General features: G+C 49.7%; 2 protein-coding genes across 4 annotated transcripts in view; both read right to left on the reverse strand.

Annotated features, from left to right (window-relative positions):
• The window catches only part of LOC117882391 (translation initiation factor IF-2-like), a 17,142-nt gene extending 16,581 nt beyond the window's left edge, over positions 1 to 561 (reverse strand). Inside the window, exon 1 of the mRNA XM_034780549.1 lies at positions 386 to 561. Coding sequence (XP_034636440.1) covers positions 386 to 561 — 176 coding nt within the window. The remainder of the gene's footprint in view (positions 1 to 385) is intronic.
• A 13,018-nt stretch (positions 562 to 13,579) lies between these two features.
• TFRC (transferrin receptor) overlaps positions 13,580 to 16,914 on the reverse strand; it is a 34,094-nt gene continuing 30,759 nt past the window's right edge. For all 3 annotated transcript variants that reach the window (XM_034780987.1, XM_034780989.1, XM_034780990.1), the window contains one exon: positions 13,580 to 16,857. In XM_034780987.1, coding sequence (XP_034636878.1) covers positions 16,615 to 16,857 — 243 coding nt within the window. In that variant the 3' untranslated portion in view covers positions 13,580 to 16,614. The remainder of the gene's footprint in view (positions 16,858 to 16,914) is intronic.

Below are 16,914 nucleotides of genomic sequence, written 5' to 3' on the forward strand. Positions count from 1 at the left end.
CCCCCCGAAACGCTAGGATCCTGATGGGGAGTTAGCGTTCCCCCAGCTGCGGCCTGCTCGGTTACAGCGCAGACCCGGCCCAGCCTGCCAAAGGCTCCCGCAGCCTCCCTGGCCCTCGCGGGGCTCCGTCTGCTGGGCCGACATCTCCGTCTTGTCGCCCCAGCGCTGCCCCAACTTCTGGCCACGGCTCCCTGGCAGGCTGGGCGAGAAGTGAGGCCAGCAGGCTGCGAAAGGGGGTCCGGGTCAGCGGTCTCATGGGGAGTCCAGAACATGCAGTGTGTGTGTGGGTGGGGGGGGGGGCTCTTCAGGACTTGCTCAGCACCACACAGCATCTCCTGAGTGGCAGAGGCTGCCTGGCTCCCCATGCCCCTGAGGGCTTCCTTGCCCAGATCCCGCGCCGTGCACCCCGCAGCTCAGCAGGTCTCCTTGCCCAGACCCCGCGCCGTGCACCCCGCAGCTCAGCAGGTCTCCTCGCCCAGACCCCGCGCCGTGCACCCCGCAGCTCAGCAGGTCTCGGGCAGGCCGTGGGCCCCAGGCCTCATGCTGCGTGTTGGCTCTCATTCAGACTGCACTACGGCTGCGCCCCGGGGATGGTGGGATGTGGGAGGCTCAGCCTCGGGACCCAGCCAGGACCCTGCAGGGTCGGTCATTCTCTGGCGGGAGTCCCAGAGCAGACCCGGATAGGACGTGTCGGAAACGTTCCCCTGCTCCCCACTTGCGGTGACTCAGCCGCCTCTCGAACCCAGCCTGGCTTGTCTCGGCTGCAGCCTACACGGGCATGATCAGTAATGCCACCTTCATAACCTCGGCCCTTTACAACGCTGACGGGTGCCTGCGAACGGGGCTGCGCTGCCAGCCAGCCGGGGCTGTTTGCGAGGCTAGCTATGTACCACCCGCTGCCCCAAAACACCTGCCTCGAGCAGAGCGACCCGAGCCCTTGGGAGGACCAGCCCAAACCCACCTGGCTGCAGGCAGAGCAAACCCCTCACCCTGCAGGGATGAGCAGAACCGCGCCATGCAATACCGCTGCAGACAGCGCCTCTCTACCTTTGCACAGCCAGGAGAGCTGCGATACTAACACGACTGGGGCTACGTTGCGGGGTGGGGGGATAGATTAGACAGATCGTTTGGGTGATGGGTTATTAATCAATATCACGCCCTATCTGTATTTATTTGCAGCGGCTGGGAGCCCTAGTCAATGCCCAGCACGCACCAGTCATCTCAAAGGAGGCTGAAAGGCTGGGCCAAGGGGCCAGAGGGGGCTCACGCCCCCCCAGCCCCCAGCGATAGCTGCTGTCATAGAGCTGTGGTGTGTGGGGCTAGTTACAGGTGAAGAAGGCCAGAGGGTCTAGACGTGGCTGCAGCTGGGGTCCAAGCAGCGGGGTGACAGAACCACCTGAGGACAGAGCGTGTCCAGGCAGCCCTCCTGGGCTGGGTTTCCGAGGCTGAGCTGGGAGCCCCGGGGCAGGTCGTTTTGGAGCGGCCTGGCGGCAGGGTGCAGAAGCGTTCATGATACAGGCGCAGACGGACAGGCCGAGAAACGCCCTCGCGTCGAGGGTCCGGCCTCACTTCGCTCAGTCAGGAATTCAGGCCCCCTCCAGCTGTTTTAACAACACGCCCACATGAAGTGATTCAAGGCCCAGGTGCCACCAGCCTGGCCGCCATCAGGCCAAGGCCCTGCCGAGGGAGCTGTAGGTCCTTAGACGAGCTGGTAGCAGCCCAGCGGCTGCCCTCTGGCATCTCTGTCCCCTGCCGCTTCTTCCCCTCCCTGGGCGAGGGGGCCTCCAGCCCCCTGTGACTCAGCAGGGGACACCTCAGAGCCCGCTTCCTCCATCAGGGAATGGGGCACTACCGCCACCCGCAGGCTGCTGGTTCTCCCCTCACAGAGGGTGTGGAAGCCGCTCCCTGGGAGAGGCGGGATGGGAGAAGTGAGAGGGGCCCCGGTTCTAGTGGCAGCGCTCTGCGGGGAGATGAGTGTGTGTGGTGGGGTCTGGAAAGGGCCAGGACGTTGTGAGGGCTAAGCAGGGATTCCATGTAAGAGCCTGGCTGGCCTTATGCCCAGCACAGCAGGAACAAGTGGTTGCCTTGTGTGCGAGGACAGAACCGGGCAAAGGGAGTGTGCCCCTGTGTGTTTTGGGATTGGGTACGGCCCCGAGCCACAGCTCCCCAGGCACCTCTCCTAGCTCTGGCTGTCCTGTGGGGGTGTGAGGACAGAGACTAGTCACACCTGTTCTACAGGTAGGGCAGATCCTGCAGCTCGGCTGGCGGTTCGTCCCCGGGTGCCCCGCCGGCACTCTGCTGTACAAAGGTAAGGCCCCTCCAGGCATGGTGCCTTGCCCCCAGCCAGCTCTCTGCCATACCAAGGTACAGAGCATCCCCGCCTGGCCTGCTGCTCTCTGTGCCAGAGGCAGAGTGAAGCCCTCAGCATGTGAGCTCCTTGGGGCTGGCACCCCACCTCCATTGCTGCAGCTCCATCTCCACACACTGGCCCAGCACTGAGTTACCCATGTCCAGGCAGGGAGGGGCAAGGACTAGACCCCGGGGTACCAGAATCTGTTTGCAGAAACTTCTAGATGACTCAACAAAATGATGCTGGAGATCATCAGCCTGGCTCATTCTGGCCCCACATGGTGACATCAGGCTGCGGGTGGCTTGGCCCTTTTCCTTTCTCTCTCTGTACCATGGGATCCGTGTGCCCCTTTTGTGGGTAGTGAAGAACTCCTAGCATTACCTAGCCTCCATGGTATGCCCACAACTTGAATACTGCAGGCAGGTCTGGCCACCCCATCTCGAAAAAGATGTATTAGAACTGGAAAAGTTGCAGAGAAGGGCAACAAAAATGATTAGGGGTATGAGAAGAGATTAAAACTTGGAAAAGAGACGACTAAGGGGGGATATGAGAGAGGTCTATAAGATCGTGACTGGTGTGGAGAAAGTAAATAAGGAAGTGTTATTTACTCCTTCTCATAACACAAGAACCAGGGTCACCCAATGAAATTAATAGGCAGCAGGTTTTTAAAAAAAGGAAGTACTTCACACGATGCACAGACAGCCTGTGGAACTCCTTGCCAGGGGATGTTGTGAAGGTCCAAATTATAATGGGTTCAAAAAAGAATTAGATAAATTCATGGACCACAGGTCCATCAATGGCTATTAGCCAAATTGGTCAGGGATGCAACCAGGGCCGGCTCTAGGCACCAGCAAAACAAGCTGGTGCTTGGGGCGGCACATTTTTAGGGGCGGCATGGCCGGCGCCAGAATGCCGCCCCTAAAAATGTGCCCCGGCCGCCCTAGCTCACCTCCACTGCTGCTGCCACGGCACGTGAAACAGCTGATTCGCGCGCCGCTACTCGCCCTCCCTCCCAGGCTCTCAAACCTGGGAGGGAAGGGGAGCAGCGGCGCGCAAATCAGCTGTTTCGCGCGCCGTGGCGGCTCGGCTTGAGAGCCTGGGGGGAGGAGGCAGGGCTGGGGATTTGGGGGAGGGGCGGGGGTGGGGGAGGGGCGGGGGGGGGGGTAATTAAGGAGGGGGGGGGGCGGCCAAAATTGTTTTTGCTTTGGGCGGCAAAAATCCTAGAGCCGGCTCTGGATGCAACCCTACGCTCTGAGTGTCCCTAGCCTGTGATTGCCAGAAGCTGGGAATGGGCGACAGGGGATGGATCACTTGGTGATTCCCTGTTCTGTTCATTCCCTCTGGGGCACCTGGCATTGGCCACTGTCGGAAGACAGGACACTGGGCTAGATGGACCTTTGGTCTGACCCAGTGTGGCCGTTCTTATGTACCTGTAGGGCCATTTCCTGTCCTGTTATTTTGGAGAGGACCTGTCTCAGCCTTCCTGGTCTGCTATGGTTAGATACGACAGGGACTGCCTGCCTGGTATATGAACATGGGAACTAACAGCACTGGGCATATAGTTCTAGATTTGCCCTCTTCACAAGAGGAAGGATGATCTTGTGGCCAAAGGGCTGGGTTCTCAGAGTGCCTGTGTGATCTTGGACAAGCTGCTTAGCTGTGAAACGGGGCTACCGCGTCCTCTCTTCCCTCTTGGTCTGTCTTATCTCCAGGGTGAATCTCTCACCCCCCCACCCCAGCTCGATGTAGAGTGCCTACCACCATGGAGCGTCAATCTCAGTTGGCACGACCGCCCTAGAACTGAGTAAAAAGCCGATTAATATGCAGGCCGCTGTCTAGTTTTCATGCAAACTTTCAACGGGCTTTGTAGCTTCCCTCCCTCGGAAGACAACGGGGCTTGGCTTCGACAGACATGCTCTAATCACGTTCCAACCTTTCCCCCAGAGGCTTTTCAGCTGTGTACGTGACATGCACTAGCTCCAGCAAGAAGCTACTCAAATAGAATATGCGTTAGTCATCCTGCCCCTGGCCAGGTGAGCCTCTCACAGCAACCAATCATTTCAAAGACTTCACAAGAGTTAAAAGCAATTGAAAATGGGTGTCGATGGCTTAGCTGAAAGCCCCCGGGGGCCTGTTCTCCAATATTTGACTTTTGCCTCTATTTTATTTTTGAACTCAAACTGGGGGTGTTGGCTGCCTTCAGTGAACAAGACCTTGGGAGCATGCAACCAGACTCCATTCATCAGGAACACAGATTGCTAATATTACCTCATCTGCTCTGGATGCTGTCCACCCACCTAAGGCCTTAAAACGGTTAGCTAATAAGCGCGCTTCACACACTCAAAGAACAGCATGAAACTGTTAAGTAATTGGCTTGCAGAAACCCGAACATACCTCTTGGGCCGAGGTGGTGGTGGTGGTGGTGGTGAAGCAACTGCATAGACAATTTTCAGAGTAGCAGCCGTGTTAGTCTGTATCCGCAAAAAGAAGAACAGGAGTACTTGTGGCACCTTAGAGACTAACAAATTTATTAGAGCATAAGCTTTCGTGGACTACAGCCCACTTGGGTGAAACAGGTTTGTCACATGGAGGAATTCCTGCCAGGCAGCTAGCAGAACCCAGCGCACCCCTGGGGAACCGATATACTAGTGCAGCACATGGGCTTCACGTCACCTACACCATTTCACCACGGCCTCTAGGTTACCCCTCCGGCCTTGGCCACACTTGAAGTTTTACCAACATAGCTATGATGGCTAGGCTTGTGATTTTCTACCAACAGTTATGCTAGGAAAAGCCCTAGCGTGGACACAGTTATACTGGTATAGCTTATGCCAGTGTAAGCCCTTGTATACGGATAACTGCTCACACTAGGGGTGTTGCAGATATAGCTACACTGGCAACATCTCCTAGTGTAGACAAGTCTGGGGGGAGGGCCCACCACCAGCTCTTGTCCCTCCACCTGCCCTTCCCACCCAAAACCAAAGTAGGTGCCTAGGTTTCTAGATGCTTGTACCACGGCAGGCTCCTCCAGGGGAATCTGGCTTTGAAGGTGCCTATTGAAACCTAAACATACTAAGCACTGTACTACGCTGAGCCCCTATGCCCCTCAAGGCCCATGTCTTTCTATACACGACACCCCACACACCAAACCGCTCCTCAAACTCGCATGCTTTGTGAACGGTAGGACCTTTTTACTAAAATGAGGACAAATTTGGTGACACACAATGACAATGGAGAAACCAGAGCGATAAGGTGGGTGAGGGGATATCTTGGACCAGCTTGTGTTGGTGAGAGTAACCAGTCACACAAGAAAAGAAACCTGGTCTTAAAATGTTCCCAAAAAGTGGATCTACCCGTCCTTAGCTGAAAAGAATTCCTTTGCAATTTCAGAGCGCTTCAGTCCATCCGCAGTCGGTTTATGCGCATACGAAAGCATGCATTGTGTAAACGTTCTTGGGCTATCATCGTCCTGAGAAAGGGTTTCAGTTTTTTTGCAGGGCAGAGAAGCTCCACTCAGCCATAGTGATCAATACTGGTAAGGTGAGGAACAATCATGACAGTCAATGAACTTTGGAGAACAAAATGCCGGAAGGCAGGACAGCAATGGCCACAGCGAAGTGCTCACGTTGCGGATGTGAGTCATGTTTAGCATGGGAACATGCTTATGGGCTGCACCAACCAAATCTGGCAGAGTCCTCAGTCGGTTTTGTAAAGGAGGGAGGGGTTGAGGTTATTTGACTTCCAGTAACTTGAGTTCTCGGAGAGGTTTTGGCCTGGACATTTCCCCTAATTGTGAGCTCAACTGTCAAAAGTATGTGGAAGTTCATAAGATGTCACAGTAACATGTGAGAGAAAGTTCAATGACATCACCACTGGGCCTCTCTCCTCCCCCACTTATGCTGAAGGAGGCAACAAGAACACTGGGAAGACTGGCCCCAGGCCGAGAAGGAAATTCAACCTGTGTAATAAAAACTGTAGACTGCCTGGAACATCTAGTGGGGTGAGAACCTGCTTGATTCAAATCTTGCTTAGTCTGTAGAGTTTAGACTGCGGTTTTATTTTTATTTCTTATATAACTAATACTTATCACTTAAAATCTCTTTCTGTAGTTAATACACTTATTCTAATGTTGTATCCTTACCAGTGAATTTGTCTAACATGCTTGGGGAATCTGCTCAGATTACAACGGCTGTTGCATGCTCACTACCCTTTGTGGAGCGGTGAAGGAGGTTTTGGAATTAATTGATAAATGTAACATTAACAAGTCACCGGGACCAGATGACATTCACCCAAGAGTTCTGAAAGAACTCAAATGTGAAGTTGCGGAACTATTAACTAGGGTTTGCAACCTGTCCTTTAAATCGGCTTCTGTACCCAATGACTGGAAGATAGCTAATGTAACGCCAATATTTAAAAAGGGCTCTAGAGGTGATTCCGGCAATTACAGACCAGTAAGTCTAACGTCGGTACTAGGAAAATTAGTTGAAGCAATAGTAAAGAATAAAATTGTCAGACACATAGAAGAACATAAATTGTTGGGCAAAAGTCAACATGGTTTCTGCAAAGGGAAATCGTGTCTTACTAATCTATTAGAGTTCTTTGAAGGGGTCAACAAACATGTGGTCAAGGGGGATCCAGTGGACATAGTTACTGAGATTTCCAGAAAGCCTTTGACAAGGTCCCTCACCAAAGGCTTGTACGTAAATTAAGCTGTCATGGGATAAAAGGGAAGGTCCTTCCAAGGATTGAGAACTGGTTAAAAGACAGGGAACCAAGCGTAGGAATTAATGGTAAATTCTCAGAATGGAGAGGGGTAACTAGTGGTGTTCCCCAAGGGTCAGTCCTAGGACCAATCCTATTCAACTTATTCATAAATGATCTGGAGAAAGGGGTAAAAAGTGAGGTGGCAAAGTTTGCAGGTGATACTAAACTGCTCAAGATAGTTAAGACCAAAGCAGACTGTGAAGAACTTCAAAAAGATCTCACAAAACTAAGTGATTGGGCAACAAAATGGCAAATGAAATTTAATGTGGATAAATGTAAAGTAATGCACGTTGGAAAAAATAACTGCAACTATACATACAATATGATGGTGACTAATTTAGATACAACGAATCAGGAAAAAGATCTTGGAGTCATCGTGGATAGTTCTCTGAAGATGTCCATACAGTGTTCAGAGGCGGTCAAAAAAGCAAACAGGATGTTAGGAATCATTAAAAAGGGGATAGAGAATAAGAAGGAGAATATATTATTGCCCTTATATAAATCCATGGTACGCCCACATCTTGAATACTGAGTACAGATGTGGTCTCCTCATCTCAAAAAAGATATACTGCCTCTAGAAAAGGTTCAGAGAAGGGCAACTAAAATGATTAGAGGTTTGGAAGGGGTCCCATATGAGGAGAGATTAAAGAGGCTAAGACTTTTCAGCTTGGAAAAGAGGAGACTAAGGGGGGATATGATAGAGGTATATAAAATCATGAGTGATGTGGAGAAAGTAGATAAGGAAAAGTTATTTACTTATTCCCATAATCAATAACTAGGGGTCACCAAATGAAATTAATAGGCAGCAGGTTTAAAACAAAAAAAAAAAAAGGAAGTTCTTCTTCACACAGCGCACACTCAACCTGTGGAACTGCTTGCCTGAGGAGGTTGTGAAGGCTAGGACTATAACAACATTTAAAAGAGAACTGGATAAATTCATGGAGGTTAAGTCCATTAATGGCTATTAGCCAGGATGGGTAAGGAATGGTGTCCCTAGCTCTGTTTGTCAGAGGGTGGAGATGGATGGCAGGAGAGAGATCACTTGATCATTACCTGTTAGGTTCACTCCCTCTGGGGCACCTGGCATTGGCCACTGTCAGTAGACAGGATACTAGGCTAGATGGACCTTTGGTCTGACCCAGTACGGCCATTCTTATGTTCATGTTCTTATGAACTCAATTAATGAGTTTGCACTGTGCAAGGAAGTCTTGAGCAGTGTAAGATGGTACATTACCTGGGTGCAAGGCTGGGGAGATTTGCTGGTGTTGCTATATAGTTCACGAGCCGCTTAGAGCATTCAGCTGGGAGTGTGTCCACATGTTGATGGCTGAGTGGTCACAGCACCTGGAGGGGTTTACTGCTTGTCACCAACATAGCATTGTGAGAGACAGCCCAAGCTGGAGAGTTAAGGGGCACAGCGGTCCCACAGTTTCAGGTTGTACCCCAAGGATCCTGTCACAGCCACCTCTATCAGCTCTGGCTGAATCCCTTAAATGCTTTAACTATTTTTCCTTCTTTTTCTGTACTTTTAATAAAAGGATGTTTAATGGTGTGTTTGCCAGGGTACAAAGCATGCTGAGGTCTCTCTATACCAAACACTGAATCCTGTTTAACACAGTTTAATATTCAGCCCACATATTTAATCCAAATTAATACAACAGCTCTGGACCAGGAGACTTTGATTAGCAGTGTCTCTGGGCCTTACGCAACCTCATGCTCCAGAGCTGGTATACAGGGAGGGATGGACCCTCTGCCTCTTCACTTCCTTCTCAACTACAGAGCCCAGAAGACCGTGCCGCAGAGGGGAAGGAGGGCAGGAAGTGAGCACCCATAGGGATAAAACATCTTGAAGAACTCAAGTTATTTACAGGTAAGTAGCCTCTCCTTCGGATCTACGTCCCCATGGGTGCTCCACGGTAGGGGACTGCCAAGCAGTTACTCAGCATGGAGATGGGCACTGAAGAGGTTGATCGAAGGCAGTTGGGAGGCCAGCACCGCCAGAGCTGGCGTCCAGTTTGCACATGGGACAGATCGCATTTGGCAAATATGCGAACTGAGCACCAGGTTGCAGCTCTGCACATTTCCACTACGGGAACGTCCGTAAGGAGGTTCTATAGAATTGGACAGAGCCCTGGTGGAGTGGACCATCGCTGTGGGAGGGGGATGTGGCCCGGTGGCTTTATAGCAGGCTGGGCTGCAACCAGATACCTACTTTGATAGGCTCTGCGTGGAAATCAATTGGCCCTTCCTTCTTTCCGCAAAGAATACAAACTGGCTATGGGAAGCCCTACTGGTTCTTGCCCTGTCCAGATAGAAGATGAGCACCCTCCTAATGCCCAAGGCGAGGAGGCTAGCCACTTCTCTCGAGGAGTGAGAGTTGGGAAAAAAGACTCCCGGCAAATAGGTATCCTGACTGATATGGAAATCTGACAAGATCTTGGATAGAAATTGAGGATGGGGGCGCAGCATGACCATGTCACAGTAGAACGCAACATTGGTGGACTGGCCATGAGCTCTGAGTTCTCCCACCCTTCTGGCCAAGGTGCTAGCTACCAGGAATGAAGTCTTAAGGGAGAGATGAAGGAACAAACAGGTGTCCATAGGCTCAAAAAGGGAGTTTCTTCAGGCATTGAGGACCAGTTTGAAGGCCCATGAAGGTGTGGGTTCCAAATATAAAAAAACAAATGAGATAAGCCCTTAAGGAATCTGGATGTGGGAGGATGGGCAAAGGCCGGAAGGCCTTCGATAGGCGAATGGAAGGCCGTAGCTACCAGGTGTACTTTAACAGAGCTCATGGATAGTCCCTGTGTCTTCGATTCCAACGGGTAACTGATGCTCCTCGAGAAAGGAGCTTCAGCAGCAGATAGTGGCAGGAGCACCAGGAAGGGAGACGCTGCCAACTCTGCAGGTAAGCTTTGCACGCGGAAGGCTTCCTACTGTTCATAAGTACAGATTGGACTTCAGCCGAAGAGTCCAATTCTAGACCCATCGAGGAGCCCGGCCCTGAAGCTTGAGCTATGAGCCTGCGGTAGCTCATGGGGCCTGAGCTGTGCGTCAGGAGATCTGATCCATGGGGGGAGGCATGGAGGCATCGCTGCAGGAAGACTAAGTGAATCTGACCACCCACCACCCTGGTCTCAGGCAAGAAGATGCTTGTTGTGTAGGGGTCTATCCCCACAGGTGCTACCTCACGGTTGGACTCAAGATGTCTGAGGAGCCCAATCTGTGCTCTACGGGTTTTTCCACACCCGACAGGTGGTTGCTTGGAGAAAGCACAGCTGCTGGCTGGGATGTCGTACCCTTTCCTTCCTCCTCTGCCCTTTCTCAGCCTCTTCAGCAAGGTGAGTCTCTTCAAAACAGGCTGCGGCTTGATGTACGATGCAACGCCATTGCAGCCAACGCTTCCCAATTCGTGGGGTCACTGCCTCCCGTCTTAAGATACACTGTTGATTTTAGTAAGGCTGTTGACAGTCCCATCTGACATGCCTGTAAGTGAACTATGGAAATATGGCCTAGATGAAGTTACTGTGAGGTGGGCAAACAGCTGGCTGAAAGCCCGCACACAAAGTAGTTACCAATGATTTGGTTAGCCAGGAAGGATGTAGCTAGTGGGGTCCCACAGGAATCCGCCCTTAGTCTGGTACTGTTCAATATTTTCATTAGAGACAAGGATAAGAAGAGTGAAGAGCACACTTATAGAATTTGCACATCACACCAAGCTGGGAGGGGTTGCAAGCAGTTTGGAGGACAGGATGAGAATTCCAAATGACCTTGACAAAGAGGAGAATTGGGTATCCTGGAATGACATGGCAGCCAGATGTTTCATGGGGCCTAGGAGAGAATAGGGGGAACCTAGTAACCTTGCTCCTGTCAGGCTCCCCTGGCCAAAACAGGGATAAGCCAGAGCTTCTTGGTGCGGGAGGTGGCACCCACCTTCGGGCAAGTCCCCAGGCCGGCCTGGACTCAGGCGGAGCTGAAGGTTGATACTGTCTTGTGTCTTGGCCAACAGCTGTAGCGCCAGAGCTGGCTAGTGAGGGAATGTGACCAGATAGAACCAGGGGAGTGAAGCCATGGCAGGTCCCTGCCATTGGGGGCCACAGCTGTGGCCCCCAGAGGAGCTGCTGCCACTCCTACAGAGTCCAGGCTGTACTGGTTGCTGACAGCTTCCAGGACCAGGCAGGATTTCCCCTCCCCTGCCACCAGAGACCTGGACTATCCAGGACTCCTCCCTGCACCACAGAGGGTGTTTAGGGCCAAGGGGAAGCCCAGGCCCTCTTCATTGTGCCCTGGGGCCACACCAGTCTGTCATGGCAGGGAAGTACCAACCTTCATCTCGGTTCACCAGTCCAGCTATGGACAGCCAGCAAGTGCCACATGGGGAGAGCTAGTCCTACCTGTACCCCAGCACCACAGCAGCTGCTCCGGGTCCCACTCTCACCTCCATCTCCCCCATGCCCATGCATGCAGTATCCAGGGGCAGAAATATGGATCAGGCCCCCCTGCCCCAATATTTCCACTGCATGGGCACTGCCTCCTCCCATCCCAACAGCAAGCTAGAAGCCTGCGTGATACTCTCTAGAGGAGGTGGGATTTCAGACACTCAAAAGCCATTGGACTGGGGTAGGGAAGTAAGCCAGAAACAAAACCTACCACAGCTCTGGGGCAGGGTGAGCCTGTGTCACAAGCTACCAGCCACTTCCTGGAGCACATGTCCCTTCCACGGAGTCTGCTGCCCTTTGTGCAGACACTGGACTCTGTCAGCAGCTGTTAACTATCCTCCTTTCTCACACAGCCCATTTACCATGTTAGTTGGGAGGAGATGGGTGAGACCCTCAATTGTCTCCAGTATCCTGTCTCCAGCTGGTTTACTTAATGGGTCAAACCCCTGCCTGCCAGGTGGTTGTTTGCCAGGTCCCAGACACTCCCAGGAGCATCAGAACAGTTGACACCCAGTGAGTGATTCCACTACTCACAGCAGTACAGGGACATGGTGAGTGGCACAAGGTTTTACCTAAATGTTCTGCTCTAGGCAGGTTTCAGAGTAGCAGCTGTGTTAGTCTGTATCCGCAAAAAGAACAGGAGTACTTGTGGCACCTTAGAGACTAACAAATTTATTAGAGGATAAGCTTTCGTGGACTACAGCCCACTGCTTCTATATGCATCCGAAGAAGTGGCTGTAGTCCACGAAAGCTTATGCTCTAATAAATTTGTTAGTCTCTAAGGTGCCACATGTACTCCTGTTCTTTTTGCTCTAGGCAGGTGACATGAGAACAGCTGTAGTCTGGAAGGAATGAAATTTTCCTCTATAGAACCCCCACCTGTTGGGATGTATTCCTGGCCCAGGAAATCTGGTTTCTAGTTTTTATCTCCATCCACGTATGGGATTTTACAAGCTGGGGAGTTTGGCAACAGCTGTTCAACTATGTCAATCAGTAGGTTAGACTCCAGAATCATGACTACATGCTCTCATGGGGGGTGGGGGAAGAGAGACAAGAAGGGGGAAGGCAGTAGCAGCCTATTATTCATGTCCAGCAGTGAGGGTGGAGGGCAGGTAAGGCTGCCTGCCTTTGAGGTCTGATCCTGGGCAGGTAACTGCCCCACCTATAGCATTGGGGTGGAACTGCAGCCCTGGTTTGCAAGGTCCAGTGCATTGATGCCTAGAACAAAGAGTGATTCAGAATCTAAGGCTGCCCTTGGTGGGTTTCACCCACCTTACTGCCCATGGTATGCCAGGCTACGTCCTGGGCTTGTTGCCTTTACAAAGAACACTCAAAGCCTCAAACACGGAGTAACTCCTGCAGCGACCTCTGCTTCAATCTGCAGATACTGAAGCAATAGCTTTGAAGGGAGGTGAACTGGGCCAATTACTCAGGTGCCCATAACCCAAACTCTCAGCTGTGGATCTAGTGTCTTCCCCTTGGCCAAAGTTGCTACAACCCTGTTCTAGGAAGTTGGCCATTTTGCTGCAGGTAGGCACTACCATTCCTCTGCAACTTCCCCCACCAGACAGTTTGCAGGATACCTGCAATGTAACTGCAATTGTTCCATGGAGTCAGGAAACCCATGGATGGAAGAGCCCACTGTGTAGAAGCCAGGGGGTTGAGAGTAGCTAGAGCTAAGTAGTTGGGCACACCTGGAAGGAGGTCAGTTCTTGGCAGAGCCTCCCAGACAATGTCAGCCACCAAGCCCACATGTGAACCAATCAAAAGACCAATTTGTCAGTGAGATCATCCAATAGCCATAGGAGTTTGGATGGTGAGGGGAGGTATTTCATGACAGTAGCTTGGGAATTTGGAGCCCTTATACCACTAGACACATGGCATTGTTTATAATGCATCACTCTGCAAAGCAAAGGACACTTAACGGCTACAAAAAGAGTGCTTTAGGTGGATTATTAGGAGTCTTAAGTGGCTGGAGGAGCGGTGGTCAGTATTTTACAGTCATGGATGAGACAGACACAGTATGGAAGCTTTCAAGTTTCCTTTAATGAGACAGCAGGTAATGCAGGAACAAAGCAAATTAATATCCCATCCCAAAGTCAAATTTCAGTACAAGAGCAAGAAAGTATGAACGGAACCTGTAGTAATCAGTTATGACACATCTAGTTACAGGACAGAATTTGTCTTATTATATGCTTAGTAGCAGGGAAAGTTTACAGAATCTAATTCAAGATGCATGCAAGTGCTGTGGCAACAGCTTCCAAGCACATGAGTTTCAGTCAAACAGGATTGAGACTTTGTCCTATCACTTGTTTGTGTGCCATGTGGTCACCTCCTTGTAAGTAGTATCAAGGTTGCTGCTGATGCCATCAGAGCAGAAGATTTTAGTGTATGCACTTGAATTTAGCTCTGTCTTTCATGATGGCCAGGACCAAGCTACTCCAGAGCTCATTAATGAAGTATCAAGGGCTTATTTTAGCCTCAAATTGCAATAGCGACTCTCCCCCATCCCTGAGCTGCCACTAAACAGGTCTGGTCTAAGTTCTCTGCAGAGTCAGCTCCAGCACAGGCACCAGGAGTCTAAACCCAGTTGTATGCAAGTGGGCCACACTGGGGGCTCAGACCAGCACCCTGTTGTAATGGGGCAGGGTGAGCGCTTTAGTAGGATATGCTTTTTGGCTGCTGCTAGAGACAGCAGCATTTAATAGAACCTAAATAGGCTCCAGGAACTTATCAGTGAAGTACTAACATATTTGAAGGAACAAGGAAGTCTACTTTGTCTTTGATTAGGAGCAGATGGGACCCCTAGAGTCTTGCTGTCTGAATTGACTAGTTGCTAGTTAGGTTGATGTTAACAAGTACAAAATCAAATTGTACTGGCTTAGACATACCATAATGAGACTGAATGTAGCCCACTAAACGCTGGATTTTGACAACTCCACTACCATATGTTCCCCTTAGCAATTCCTCAAGCCTTTATAGTCAATTCCCTTCACCTTTCTAAGACAAATTGAACAGCCTTACTATTCTAGTATTTGCTAAATAGTCAGACCCAGTCATGTACCTAGAGAGATTACAGCACAACAACTTGAAACAGTTTAACCTACAGAGTGGGTTTAAAAAAAATTCCCATGCATAATACACACTAGCATTTGCATCTGCAACACACAGGAAAGTGGAACTAGAACTGCAGGAATTTGAGGATACATGTTAGATACTAACCATCAAGCTCTGTAGATGTCATTGCATGATAAGCATAAGAAAATTATGGGAAACACTGTTCCCGATAATTACGTACACCCTTAGTGCAACATATGGAGATCACTGCCTCCGATATAACACCTTGGTAGGCAAAAACTACCTTGTTCTTTATACATTATGGGAGACACTGCTCCCGATAATGAGTTGGTTTTCATGATACATAAGGTACTGGAAATTTTGCAGCAAAGCTGCCATGTGATTGAATTGCTGCCTGATCTTAGAGATACAAGTCTGCATTTGTGTACAACACCCTAGGCTTAACAAGGGTGGAGCCAGGGCTATGGTTAACCCAATTAATGCATCCTTAAAGGTTAACTGAAAGGTCTTACCTGCCAAGCTCAGAGGTGCTTTTCTTGCATTAATCAAGGCCTAAAGCAGGTTACGGAGCTGCATTCCCTGTATAAGCTACAGAGGTCATCAACTGAAGCAGGGGAAGAGAAGCCTGACCTCAGGGCTAGGCAGTAAGTCCAAGGGAAGCTTAATTGCAGTTATTTTTAATTTGTTTGCATCTCAAAATGTTGGGGTTTTCAGGAGTCACTTTAGAAATGAGCACTTTTAGTACCAGATTAAATGCTTACTCAAGATCTCCATGTGTTTTCCATGTCTGAAAACTATGGAAAGCTGAATTGGTAATTTTCTAATAGATTTAAGTTTCATGGACCATTGCTTCCTTTTAAAATTTGAATGCAAAATTCCAGTATCATGTTCGATTGTAATAGCAGATGCTGCTTTTATTCAAAAACGACAGTATAACTGTCATAATTATGGAAGGCACTGCTTCCGATAATTATCTTCTATAAAAAAAACACCATTTATAGTGAACTCTGTCACTGATAAATAAATACAAATAAATATCTCAGTGCCAAATGAGATCCTTCCTTGAGTTGCCCAACTTACTTTGCCAAACAAAAATTTGGCAAGTCAAGACTCTTGATTTCATGAAAGGCCTCACAGCAACAGGGTCTGAAGTGTCAGCTGTAGCCATCCAAAGCTATCGGTTACCAGGTGGCCTGTTTTATCTGAAAGACTGCCAGGACACAAATCAATTTCTGGATTTCACCCCCCCTTTGTGATGCAAGTTTCTGTTAGGGGTTTAGTCTTTAAGTCACCTCTTCCCAGGAAGCCAATATGGGCATTCACATGGTAACTCAATGTATTAGGGTAGCTAGACACTTCAGAACTTCCTGACTATTTCAGCAGCTAAGAGCTACTACTGTGTGGAGAAGAAGAAAAAAAAAAAAAAAAAAATCAGCTTTTTTACTTGAGGTCAAGGTGTCTCCATGGCCCCAGAAGGGAGGCTGGAAGCACTTATGAATTTCCCCATAAACGGTTATGAAGGCGATCTTCTGCCTTCACTAACTTTAAGACTGACCTCAAAAGGGAAAGCCAACATTGTCTACCTGAGTTTAACTGTACCTCCCCACTCAAAGGTACCAATTTCATTTTAGATCAGAAGTTAGATTTGAGTAGACTATGTCTTAGCTTTAATCAGTCTGACCTGTTTGTTCTCAAGCATAATAGAAAGGCAGCACCACAAGCAGTAGTGTTTTTAGTGAGATTATACTGTAATCAGAAGACCCTCTTGTTCTGAGGGAGATGCAGGTTTAGTGGGGATAGACTGAAATCCCTGCTTAAACAGCTGCTTGTGATGTTTCCTGATCAAAATCAAATTTGAAGTTTACTTGCTCAAAATGTAGGTTTCCAAATACCGTCAATAGATTTAGTGTAAATGTTTACTCAGTGTCATTGAGGAAGAGTGGGGTTCCCTGTTTCTGCACCCCAGCATCAAGGTTAATGCATTTAAAACTCATTGTCTATGTTCCAAATGTCACCAGATAAGGCATTAGCAGCACCCTGAATAGTCCAGGTTGCCAGAGCCAGTTGGTTCTTGAACAGGTCTGGGTTAAAGGCACTTGGGTTGGTCTTCCGGAGGTTCAAGTGATCCAGCAAAGCTGACAGAGTGTGGGAACCAGAGCCAAAGAAGATATGACGTAGAGGGGTATCCTTTGGAGAGACGTATGGAGAAAGGAAGTGGTACTCCACCTTAAGAGGAAAGGTCAAATTTAGAATTGCACTGACATTGGCAGGAATTCAGTCCAG

Source organism: Trachemys scripta, chromosome 9 (assembly GCF_013100865.1).
Source record: "Trachemys scripta elegans isolate TJP31775 chromosome 9, CAS_Tse_1.0, whole genome shotgun sequence".
Taxonomy (NCBI): Eukaryota; Metazoa; Chordata; order Testudines; family Emydidae; genus Trachemys; species Trachemys scripta.